General features: G+C 41.0%; 1 protein-coding gene across 1 annotated transcript in view; it reads left to right on the top strand.

The window, feature by feature from the left end:
- The window catches only part of LOC149318671 (kinesin-like protein KIF11), a 31,958-nt gene that overhangs the window by 7,282 nt on the left and 11,563 nt on the right, over positions 1 to 13,113 (top strand). The window contains exons 7-12 of the mRNA XM_089508347.1: positions 149 to 239; positions 1,847 to 2,089; positions 2,914 to 3,009; positions 3,158 to 3,246; positions 9,371 to 9,517; positions 12,061 to 12,148. Coding sequence (XP_089364473.1) covers positions 149 to 239; positions 1,847 to 2,089; positions 2,914 to 3,009; positions 3,158 to 3,246; positions 9,371 to 9,517; positions 12,061 to 12,148 — 754 coding nt within the window. The remainder of the gene's footprint in view (positions 1 to 148; positions 240 to 1,846; positions 2,090 to 2,913; positions 3,010 to 3,157; positions 3,247 to 9,370; positions 9,518 to 12,060; positions 12,149 to 13,113) is intronic.

Below are 13,113 nucleotides of genomic sequence, written 5' to 3' on the forward strand. Positions count from 1 at the left end.
TTAAGGAACTGAAAACAGGAGTTTTCTCACCCCCAAAATTGGCCAATTTAATCATTACTATGTATTGGCTTGATGAAAATGAATGTTAATCAGTTATGTTTTTAAATATTCACTAGTATTTATCTAAAGTTGCTAACTTATTTTGCAGTCGATCTCATTCAGTGTTCTCTGTCACATTACACATGAAAGAAACAACAACAGATGGAGAAGAGCTTGTTAAAATTGGGAAGCTAAACTTGGTGAGTATCAGTACATAAGGTCACACAAATGAAGATTACGTATAGGAGTAACAAAAGGCAGTATAGGATTGTATACAAAGTGTTGATTAAAACACTAAAAACATGTTAGATGAAACCTCATTTCTAAATGGCCCTGGGATTAGCTTGTAAAGGGACATATATTGTATTACAGCAGCTAAATTAAACTCCCAGAAAAAACTGGATTTGGGAGGGAGGAAATCTGTGTTCCTGCTTCAAGTGCCATTGACAAAAGTTTCTTCTTCCTGGAACACTTCAGATCTGATTAGTAGGCTGAGGGAGAGTGGTATTGATTGCCCTTCTCCTTATTTTTAAGTGTGATAAGAAAATACAGGCTACCGTTGCTCATTACTATTTTGAGGGAAAAGTACTTCTATTATAGGGTTTTCCCACAGCTGCCACAAATCCTTGAGGTTATCTTGCTACTGTCTCTTCACCTCCGGTATTTCACAGACAGGAGTTGTCTTGTAGTTGCTGCTGCTGTTGTGGTAATAATTTCCAGCATGGTGGTGACAGTAACATTTTGTTTTTCACAGTAACTCTGTTATTTTTGTTTAACTACAATTAAATGCATAGTTACTGAATAGCTCCATAAAATACATAGTAATTTCTTAGTGGTGGCAAAGGTGAGGATGTGCTCTCAAGCAATCCTGTGCAAAATTGAGTCTCAGTGTTCCATAACTGTGAGGTGGTCCTTTTAAGATTAAGAATACTGACACAATTTGCTGTTTCTTAAACTCTCCACTAAAACTATCTGTCACAGATTTCAGTGTATGGCTTTGGTCTTATTGCTCAGCTTTTTTGTTCCTCACCTGCCACAGCTTTGATGAAGTTTTTGCTCAGTTCTCAGTTAAAATGTGTTACTTTGGAATGCATACGCTCCAGAATTGAGCAGGCTTCATGGCATTATTTCAGCCTGTTCTAGAGGATGGTATCATGTTGTTGCAGTCATGATTTTAGGTGACTTGAAGTAATATTGTATCATCCCTTTGCAAGGGAGGTATGACTGTTGTAAGGTAGGATCCTCTCAACAGTATATCAAGACCTTTTAAAGCATTTTGACAAGGTTTTTTTTCCAGCTGAAAAGCCTGGGAGGTTACCAAAATGTTTTCTTGGGTGAGTGCTGGGGTCTTTGGGGTGGGGTGGGGGTCTCAAGGACTGCACTGGATTCCTTAAGGACTGCGTGTGACATGATTTCCTACCCCACCTTCTCCATAGGTCTCTCAAAGAAAGATGCGCAGGGATTCAGAGTTATAATGTTGATTTTGTAAGCCTGGACTGGCACTATGCATTCACTAAGATACTGAGCTGCAGTTCTCATCAGTACAAGCCGTCTTAAGAGATGATAGGAGTTGAATTTGCAGTCAAATAACATTTGGAGGACTGTCTTTCTATATTATATACCTTGCTATGAACCCTGTTCTTTACTGAGGGAAAAGGGATTGCACTTACTACGTAGAAAAGGAAAATACCACAGCATATGCTTAGGGGCTCTTTTATTGTATTCAGGCTTTGATTTTTAGATATCAGTATCACAATCGTCAGTGATTATAGTAGATTACTGAGGTAATAGCATTCTTTGTACATAGGTTGATCTGGCAGGAAGTGAAAATATTGGTCGTTCTGGAGCCGTTGACAAAAGAGCTCGTGAAGCTGGAAATATCAACCAGTCCCTTTTGACTCTGGGAAGAGTCATTACTGCACTTGTAGAAAGAGCTCCGCATATTCCTTACAGAGAATCTAAGCTCACTAGAATTCTTCAGGACTCGCTGGGAGGACGCACAAAAACATGCATCATTGCAACAGTTTCCCCGGCATCAATCAATCTTGAGGTAAGATGCCTATTTTCAAACAGCTGATTAATTCAGAGGCACTCAGCTTCAAAGTTACATTTATTCTAGCAACTAGAGGGCCTTATGACCATTTCTTCAAGGTTGGAGGCTGACTGTTAATTATTGCAGGAGATAGTGGGATGCATGCTAGAAACCTTCAGCCAATGTTGTGTAAGATTGGCTGAAGGCTTGTAGTGGTAGTAAATAGAAGTGGAATGCTGGGAGGACTGCAGTTGTTAATGAGGTCGTTAGATCATTTAAAAATTTTTCCTTACCAGATAATCCTTACTTTAATTGAGCAGCAGATTCAGATTTGGCCTTGGATCCAAGGCACTATGGGAGGTATGGTCAAAGCAATCACCTTTTCTGTGATATAGGCAGTTGTCCAAGCCATCCCTCCTCAAATACCTCATTTCTGAGGACCCCTCCCAACCCCTAAAGTCAGGCACTTAGAAGTAGGCAGCTCAGAGTTGCTTTCTGTGGCTGCTGCTGCCAGCTTTGTCTCTCCTTCATACTCAGTATCTCCTCTCTGCATAGCTGCTGCCTTTTGCCCAGCAGTGATGTGACTGCACCACTACTGCCAGGAGAATTTCAGTGTTATCAGTTAAGTTAGGTTGTAGTCCTGGATGTTGGTGAGAGTGGGGTACACTAAGGTTAGCTTAGTGCACTACAGATTGGGTTCTTAGTATGGAAATGCAGACCCTCCTTTCTGAAATAAATATTGGTGGTGGATTCTTTTTAATGGGCACAGTTGCATATTTGTATAGAAGTGCAGAAACAGTAAAAAAAACACCCTGCTCACTTTCCCTTCTCTTGTGCAACAGGAAACTCTGAGTACTCTTGATTATGCTCATAGAGCAAAGAATATCATGAATAAGCCTGAAGTGAATCAGAAGCTCACAAAACGGGCACTCATCAAGGTTGAGTATACTTAAATTAAACACAAATTAAATCTTGCCTGCTGCATTGCAGCCGGTAGCTCATTTCAGTTATTTATAGTTCACATTATTGGATTGTGGTGTTTGCAAATGTATCAGTTACATTCCAAGGCTGTTGATATTTTAACAGGAGTATACAGAAGAGATTGAACGCTTAAAAAGAGATCTTACCGCAGCACGAGAGAAAAATGGTGTCTACATTTCTGTTGAAAACTATGAGTAAGTATTGTGATATCTCCCCCCCCCCTTTTAAAATTATTTTCAAGTCTTTATAAGGTAGTCAAACATTACAGTGAATCATAACAACAAGTAGAACAATAACTACAGGATGTGATGTTACTCAATTTTCGTTAGTTTGCAGGATTTCATGGATATAATTCATCTCGAGTCAGTTCAGTCTTTGTGTTGAGTTGTAGAGTGTCCTTCCAGAGGTTGTTGTGAGAGTCCAGAGGTTGGGGGTGGTGTGAAGGTTCATTTAAAAATTCAATAAAGAGCCTCCAATCCTCATAAAAAAGTGTCCTGCTTTGAGCGTCCATTACAAAGTCTCATTGTAGTGGAAAGTTTTTCTTTTAACCACAACTTCCATACCTTTTCCCACCAACCTTCAATTGACAGATCCCCATGTTTCCAACATTTAGCCACCTCAGGTCTTGCAGCTGTGATAAAAAAGCAATCAGTTTTCTATCATAAATACTGAGTAAAATCAGGGCTGGACAAAAGTACAGGGTTTGGCATGTAATACATGAGATCTGGCATAGAATTAGGCGCCAAAACACCTGCATCTTGGGGCATTCAACCCACATATGGATATAGGAGTTACTGTCATTGCACCCTCTCTAGCAGCTCATTGGGAGACCATTTTTGTTAGCAGGATGGTTAACCCATTTCGTGGAATCATTATCCTTGTTCAATTGTACAATTTGGCTTAATTGGAAGGCATGAAAGTAAACTTCAATATCTGGGACCGCCAGTCCACCATAGATGGAGGCAGTGTGTCTGACGTGTTTGGAGAACCTAGGTCTTTTTTTATTTAAAATAAATAGGTTAATTGCTGACTGCCATTTTGTAAATCTGGAAGCGGAGGGGGTCAATGGAATATTTTGGAAGAAGAAAAACAGGCAATAGAGAAATAACATTTTGACTAAAGCAATTCTGTCCAGATTGGAAAGTTTGAGTGTTTTCCATACTTTCAGTTTTTGTGACATCCACTTGGTAAATGGATTGCAATTCCTGGGTATAAATTGGTGAGTGCCCTTAGTTATGATTATTCCTAGATAGGTAAAACCTAATGGATGAGTATGTAAGTTCATGAGGGATTGCCAATGTTTCTGCTGTTGGTGGGGTGTACTCAGGGTCTTCATGGTAGATTTATCAAAGTGAATTTGGAAACCTGAGAATTTGCCAAACTCTTCAAGTACCTCTTTCAGTGAGGGAAATGATGTTTCTAGCTTGGTCAAAAAAGGGCAGTCTAATGGTGTTGGCCTTTAATATTGAGATCAGTTATTCTGGTTTCAGATCTGATGAGGTTTGCTAGGGGTTAAATCATTAAGGCAAATAAAAGAGGCAACAGTGGGCACCCTTGTCTAGTTCCCCATGTTTAGTCATACCCGTTGACTAAAATTATTGCCTCCGAGCTATCGTAGAGGTTGGGCAATGCTTCAATAAATCTGTGGCTGAAATTCATTTCTTTTAATATACCAAAAAGGTATGGCCATTCCATTCGGTCGAAGGCTTTTAAGGCAGCAAGTGATAGAAGGGCCAGAGGCCTTTTAGATTATTTGGTGTAATGCAGAATGTTTAACATCCTATGACTTGGGTCTGCCAGTCGCCTACCTGGCATGAAGCCTACCTAGTCAGGATTGATGTACTCCAAGATAAACTTATTTATCCTGGTGGCCATAACTGAAGTAAATAATTTGGCATCCTGGTTAAGGAGAGCTCTGGAGTGGAAGGATTTAGTTTCAGGGCTATCCTGTTTTGTTTTAGGAATTGGGATTATTTGGGTTTTGTGCCATGACATGGCGACAGAGTCTCCATTCAGTATGAAATCAAACAAATTTAAGAGATGGGATAGTAGCTGATTATAAAGGAGCTTGTAAAGTTCACTTGAAAATCCATCTAGGCCAGGTGATTTGGCTGGTTTCAGTTTATTTATTGCTTTTTTAATCTCATCTAATTGGATAGGTTTGTAAAACCTGGCATCTCGTAGTAACAGTGGCATTTAGCCAGGCCTATAAGCCAAAAATGTTAATCTCCAGTCCCTTCTCATTCAAGCCAATTTATCTGTTTTCCAAATAGTGTTGTTCTGCTTAAACAGCTTCATACTGAAGTAACAGTGTTTAAGCAGTTTACAACTGTAAGCTAATTGTCCCCAACAATCTGGGTAGTCATTTTAGCGACTTTGGAAGGATGTAAGCCTGAGTCATGCTTGAGCCCCCTTAGCTGGGATTGAACTTGCAACCATATGATTTTGAGTGAGTGGCTGCAGTACAGACATTTAACCACTGCGCCACCAGGGCTCCTTAACATCTGCCATGCTCTAGCATAAAAACTCACTGGGTTATCTTGGGCAAGTCATACTCTCAGCCTCAGAGGATGGCAGTGGCAAAGGCAAATCTCCTCTGAAGAAACTTGCCAAGAAAACTCTATAATAGGGTTGCCATAATTCCGTCCCGCACCCTCAGAATATCTGGGCAGCAACTACTTAAGGTGCCAGGGGCTAGGTTGACCTCCACCGCGAGGAAGACATTTTCCATTGCCGCCCCGGCCCTTTGGAACACGCTGCCCACAGAGCTCCGCTTGGCCACCTCCCTGGCCCAATTTAGAAAGGACCTAAAAACCTTTCTATTTCAGCTTGCATTCCCCGATTAAAGTCCAGTGGGCCTCCCTTCCTCTTCTGTGGCTAAGAGGACTGGCTAACGGGGGTTTTATTCTGTTTGTGTGTAATTGTTTTTAACCCTGATGTATATGTTGTTTGATATTTTGCTGTCAACCGCCCTGATCTATGGAAGGGCGGTATAAAAATAAAAATTTTATTATTATTATTATTATTATTATTATTTATAAGTAAAAAATGACTTGGAGGTGCACAACCACAACAAACATCTCCTTTAAGCCGTCTTTTCCTAGAAAGCCCAGTAGGAGAGTGTTTAGTTGGATGGCACTAGTCAGAGGTACCCTCATGCCTCCAAGGCATGGGATCTGGTCTGCCTCACTTGCCATTCCTGCTCTGAAGCAGGAAAGAGAGGGGTAAAACATCTTTTGAGTTTTATCCTGTTTTACTGGCTCCTTCCTAGGGTTCAGTATCAATCTTCCCAAGACAACATAGATATGATGAAGTGTCCTCATTTACTGCAATCATGCTTTAAGTGGCATGTGCTAACATGATTGGTTTGAAAATGCTGATAACCAAGAACATTTCAGCAAATTTGGGACAATCCTAAGATTTGACAAAATGCAGTAAAAATTTTAAGAGAAGCAATACCTTAAAAGAAAAATAAAACAGGTCACTGGGGATTAAACATTCTCTGGGTTGACGAGAGAGGGATCCTTAAAACATGGGTTTCTCCCACCATCACCCGGGAAGGAAGAACAAAGATTTTGCAATAGCTGGTATAAAAACTTAGTTGACTCCTTCCTGCTCAGCCATTTTAGAGACCAGTTCTTCCTGCCTTTGCCCAAAGCATTGCTCTTTATCACTCTTGTTTTCTTTGGCTCTCATTGTCTTCTCCTGGCTTAATTCTCTCTCCCTCTCTCATTTATTATTTGCATTCTCTTATTGGCAGGGGATTTTTTTATTTTATTTTACCTTTTTTGCCTTTTTCTCTCCTTTATTTCACTGAAGGCTCTGGTGGGCAAGAAGTTAAAGTTGGCCACTAAAAAGAGAAAGAATTGCAGGTGTGTGTGTGCAGAGGTATGTTCAGAGATTGTATCAGTCTGAAGTGCTCTGATGCAGCTACAGGCTCTGGATAGAGCTCCTCCACTGCTGAAGACTCTTCAGCAGGTGTTGACAGTAGCCATATCCAATTCCTTCCCTCATGCAACTGCTTCAGTGCCTGAAGAGGACTTGAAAGAAGTGGTGCTGGAGGAGGAGGACATCCTGGAAGTCTCAAAGGGTACTGACCGCACTTCTTAGTCTGCTAGATCACATTAGGGAGAGGGACATGAACAGGTTTCTTCCCATTCTACGCCTGGGTCTATCCAGCTATCTAAGAGATCCTTGCCTGCGTCCCACTTGCAAGTTCCATGTTGCATTCCACCAGTCTTTCCTCCATTAGTATTAGATTTTTCCCTCCCCTTTTCTGCCTCACAGCCGAGTGGCAATGATGACCACTATTTTGGCTTCAGCTGTAGCATCCATCATTTTGAGCTGCCTGAGTTGCAGTCCCCTTCCCCATTTTGGGCCATGTTCATTAATAGATTTTTTTCTGAGAATCAGTATAGCCACCTTCATGTCCATTCATGTTCAGTGTGCCTCATCATCATATAATGAAATTCAATCACAGTTGATGAAGTATTTAATAAATACATATGTGATTCCTCCCACCACAAGCAAAGGGCTTTTAGGGAAGCTGTGGGTAGACATGATATGAAAAGCTTACTGGTACAGACAAAGCAGCTTCTTGAGGTGCAATATCTTTCCCAGTCTGTCCATAAGAGAGCTCCCCAAGATGATTCTAAAAGGCTCCAAGCAGCGTTTCATACAAGCAAAGGCCCAATCCACTGCATCATAGATAGGGCCCCATCCTCTGGGGGACTTGAAGTAAGATTGTCTCTGCTCAAAGTCTGTCTGGTAAAAGAAAGGCAGTATCTCCCATCCATTCCTCTTAGTACGTGGATTGTGATTAAAGTGCTGGCTCCTTGTTCTTGAGGGAAGATCCACATGAATCTGGGGGAAATGCCATTATATTTGACATGGATTACATTTCATTCTGAGGATTTTGTTCTCCAGTCTACAGCATTGGGGCTTTCTTCATCCAAGTCTGATGTGGATGCCCAACGTGAGTTTTCTTCTGAACTAAGTGAAAGTGGTGCTTCTGTTCTGCATCAACCAAAACTTCTAGTGAGAGAAACTCACTTTCAATTGTTCTCCCCCCACCCCCCGCCAGATTGGCAAATTCTGAATGGGCTACACCAGATATTCTCAAACTTTACCCCTGTGACACTTTAAATCTTCATTCAGTCATCACACCCCTCCCACTTGTCATAATATATGAACAAAAATATTTTGTTTAGCATGTGCATTTTCGTTCACATAATCATATATAGTAATATTTTATAAGCGAAAATCCTTCTTCTCCCCCCTCAGGTAGAGGCTTCAAGCACCCTCCTTACCTTTTTCTTCCTCTCCAGGACAGAAATGTTTTGGGAAGTGGAGGAAGAGGAGGAGAAAGGATCAGGACCTCCAAGTCTCATGCCCTTTAGGGTCCTGCCTCATAGCTGGAGAACTACTGGGCTACCCTTCTGTGAAGCAAGAAGGGAACCCTGATAGCTCCACAGTTTTATTCACCAGATAAACAAATTTTAGAGGAGCTCACAATTTCCTCTCCAGCTGCCTCCTTGGTTTTATGGCCCCTAGCCCCAAAAGGAGAGTGTTTCTTCAAGAACCCTGAGGAAAACTGCTCCGAGGGCTCTCTAAAGAAAGGCCATAAGGCAGCTGCCTTGGCAAGCAGGTGTTATGCAGCTGGCTTGCTTTTCACTTGTGCCTGCCTTTTGTGTGTGTAAAACATGTTGCAAGAGGATGACTTAGGCTACAAATATTTGCACAGGTGTGTCTAAAAATTTATAAGGCTCTGTAATTTGTAGCAGATGATACCGTTATCTTTGCAGCAAGGCCTATAGAAGCAATCACTGTGGCCAGCCATTCCACCTGGCTTAAACGCTGGGAGGTGGACGCACATTCTAGGGCAAATATTTTCATAGCAGCCTTCATTTGGGGAGGATGCCTTGAAAAATATTCTAGTGAAGACTAGGGAAAAAAAGCAGGCAATGATATACTATTATGTCTAAAAAAGCAGACAGGAAGTCCACTAAGATAACTTTTGAGTTGTCTTCCTTTCACCCCTCAGGGGGTTTTGGCAAATCAAGGTCTTTAGTTCCTTCAGGTTGTCCTTCCATCAGTCTTCTATCACTCCCCCCCCCCCACACACACACACATCATAAGGAGAGTTTCAAGCCCCAAGAAATGAGGCAAACAGCAGTTCTGATGTTGAGGTTCTTCCAGTAGGGAGCGGACTCCTCCCCCTTTGGGATATCTGCGCTCTGACATCCACAAACATGTGGATCTTATCCTCCTTTCCCCCTGCCTGTGGAATCAAATTCATGCAGGTTCTGTCTTTTCCAGTTCCAAAGGGCAGTCAGTAAATGTACATCTATGTTCAGGCCATCAGGCATCTCTTCCACATCAAGGTTACAGAACAGGTCCCTCCCTTGGGACATTTTTCTGGAGTTTCTCCATCTTTACAATTCTGAAAAGGAGAGAGGATATCAGGTAAATTCCAGACTGGAAGCACAAAAACTCCTGTGTTGTGCATAAATGCTGTCACCCATTTGGGAGGATCTTTCTGGTTTCTACGGACCTTGCAGATTCCTATCACCAGGATTCCTCAGGTTTGCCTTCAGTCACCATCTTTTTCAATTTTATGCTTTGCTCTTCAGGCTGGGCTCTGCCCTAAAAGTCTTTACCCTAGTAGCACACCCAAAACTGTAGGGCTTATACTTATTCATAACTCGGCAATTTTCTACTGACAGCCTCATCCTTTCAGGAACTCAAAGTGACCATGGATTGTTTACAGCCTCAAGCCTTTTTGGTGAACTCCAATAAAAGCCAGTTGGCTTGGTCTCAGTCCTGAGATTTTCATTTCAGAAGAAAGGCAGTGCAGTTTTATGACAGAGGCTAAGGTGGTCCAATTAGATACAAGGTCATTGTATCTAACGTGCTTAGCCAGACTTCTAAATCTTATGGTTTCAGTGGTCCAAATCATGCCATGGGCCAGATTCCACTCCAGGAATTCCTACAGCCACAGCAGTCTCTAACTTCACAGCACAAGCACCTTTTGCTGCAATTTTCTCTTCAGGTCAGACTCTCTCTAGCATGGTGATTTTATTATTAATAAATCAAACACACACCAACAACAGAAACAACCACAACCCTTACAAAAACATAGACAGTAACAAAGATAAGATAACTTCCTAACTGTAGTTTTTGGCTATTCTGTATAATTATGTATAATATGCAATCACTTTTACTAATTGAGGAAAAACTGTATCTACTTCCTTGATTTTATCCCTTTTTAGCTATTAATACAGTGGGCCCTTTTCTTACGTGGGGAATCTGTTCCATCCCCCACCCCACCCCGTGCATAAAAGAAAAAACATACGCTTGAGACCCATTAGAAATAATGGGGCTTGTGTCCACCATGGTGCATGCACCACAGGAGTGCGCCCCATTACTTCTTCCGGGGGGCGCGAGGCTTTTTCCCCAGCACGGCTTCCAGGCACACTGTAGTTTAACATTGATTTACCTGTTACTGGATCTTGATAATTACTACTTATTAAGGTCCTAGAATTTCATCATATTTCATAGTAATATTTACTTCTAAATCTTACTCCAATTTAGCTTTAAATAGTTCATCATGTCTGCCCAACGTTCAAGGCATGCATCCTGATGGCATGCAACTTGGGTAAACTGCCTCGCTCTGCTAATGTGATGTCGTGTTTAACCAAAGTAGCCACTGCTGCAGTTTTTTCCTCAAATGCTTTGATTAATGACATTTGTAGGTCAGCCTGCTTGTTTCATTCATCATTACAAGATTGACATGCTCAGGTCAGCGGACACCATCTTTGGAGGAAGGGTGCTGTGGGATGTAATCAGGGACTACCAAACAGTCCTACTCTCCTTAGAGGTATTCAGAGCTTGGGTATGTCCTAAGTTGTGTGGATTCCTCCTCTTGCCAACACAAAGAATGCCAGTATGAAGGTGTATTCTGGGTTGTTGAGTGGAAGAATTACCCCTCTTGTCATGACCGTTCAGGTTTTGATACGGGGTGTGATGGTTTGGCGTTTTCCTCTTTCTAGTTCTGCTATTCTCTTGAGTTCTTTGGGTAGTAAGTGAGATGGCTGAGCAGGGAGGAGTTAACTACATTTTTGCATTGGCTATTGCAAGATCTTTTTTCTTCCTGCCTGCCTCTGGGTGGTGATGGGAGAAACCCAGGTTGTGCAGATTCCTCCTCTCGACAATCTAGAATGCGCTTTCACAGTAAGTAACCAATGTGGCATTTTCAGTAATTTTGGAATGTTGAATGTCAGTTGGAAAAAAGGCAGAAATCCAAGAGGAGGGAGTGGTATACAGGGTTCTGGAAGTGAGCCTGCCTTTCTGGAACTCTAAACAAGAGTGCTCCTGTTAAGAGGTGATAAACTGGAAGATCTTACTGCAACTTTCATTTGCCTCTGCTTCCTCATGGTAGACAGGATGTATGGTAAAATAGGGAGTCTGAGAAAGACAGAACAGGTATCCCAGTGCTTGTTTGAAACCTAAGACACGCAAAAGGATGAAAAATATTTTGTTTTTGTTTTTTTAAAAATGATAACTGGATTTACAGCCACAGAATGCAGAATATCTCTTGGAAAGGGATGGTGGATTGGCCTCTAAACTCCTTATAGATTGTAGGAGATTGCAGTTTATATACTGCACTATTTTACAGAAGGTACCACTTGACTTTGTTTAATGAGCTGTCTAGGTAACTTTCCTATATAGGAAAGCTGGCATAAGTGGAAAACATTTCTTTGTCTTTGTAAGACCTACATTATAGACCATGTTGTACTTTTGATTAACTTCAGTGTAAATTGTCTACAGATAAGGTTTAAACAAAAATGTAGCTAGCAATATGAGAAACTTAAGCATACTTTGGTGGAAACAAAATAGAAAATCTTATTGTAAAATAAGGTACCTAGGTTTTTTGCTTTACTGTTTACAAATATTGCTTTGAAGGGAAAAAGTTAATTTATTCACTATTCACTATGTGTATTTTAAAGTGCTCTTCATGGGAAGCTGACAGTTCAGGAGGAACAAATTGCAGAGTATGTTGATAAAATTGCAGCGATGGAGGAAAATCTGAAAAGAGTAAGTTAACCCAGTTGTTATCTTATTTTTTTTCCAGCTGTTTTTCAGAAAAATAAGGAAAGTGTAATGTTATGTTTCATTTCCAAAATTTTTCAGGCTGAAAGTGAGATATTGGAAGGATGACCTGAAAGGTAGCTAACAATGGCCTGATACAGACAGGCCAAAATAAAGCTGCTTCGAGTCACTATGCAAATATGCTGTTTAAATGATACATGCATCCTAAGAGTCCAGAAGCCACACCAAAGCCATGCTCCAGTCCTAAGGACTGGAGTGCAGCTTTGGTGCAGCTTCCAGACTCTTAGGACACATGCATCATTGAAACACCATACCTCCAAAGTGAACTGAAGCAGCTTTATTCTGGCTGTCTGTATAGGGCCATTATTTAGTACATACTGGGATGTAGTCCAAGTAGGAAAAGGAAAATGTAATTTTATTTACTTGGTTGTTTGGAGTCAAAGTGATGTTTTCTTATTAAATTATTCTTATGATATTGTCTGCTGAAGCTAATGTAGCAGGTAAATATAAATTCTTAACTAAAAGCATTTGCTTCCATTTTCAAGTGAGATGTGGGTTGTCTATGTTCATAGCTCAGCTAAACTGTAGTTTATTTTAACTATGATGTAGTAATATAATTCAGCTTCATAATGGCTTTCGATCCTGCTTCTCTGGACAAAATGGATCCCAGTGTACCGTGATAAAAATCATGGTTGGTGAGCAACAAGGGTGAATACTCCTCAACCATTCATCGTGCCAGAAAAAGGGAGATGCAGAAACCTGCAGTTCCGTTTAATAGCATTAAACTGTAGCTGTTAGCTTATGAACATGGTCAGTACATGGTGGCTTTTCTCTCTTACCAGATTCTTGATACTGCCACAAATGCCTTCACCACATTTGCCAGTGATATGTAAAGCTCCTATGTTGTATCTTAATTACAGAACTCTTCAGGAAGGGAGATGTCTTTGTGA

The sequence above is a fragment of the Sceloporus occidentalis genome, unplaced genomic scaffold, assembly GCF_023333645.1.
Source record: "Sceloporus occidentalis isolate IW3139 unplaced genomic scaffold, rSceOcc1.0.p SCAF_2, whole genome shotgun sequence".
Taxonomy (NCBI): Eukaryota; Metazoa; Chordata; class Lepidosauria; order Squamata; family Phrynosomatidae; genus Sceloporus; species Sceloporus occidentalis.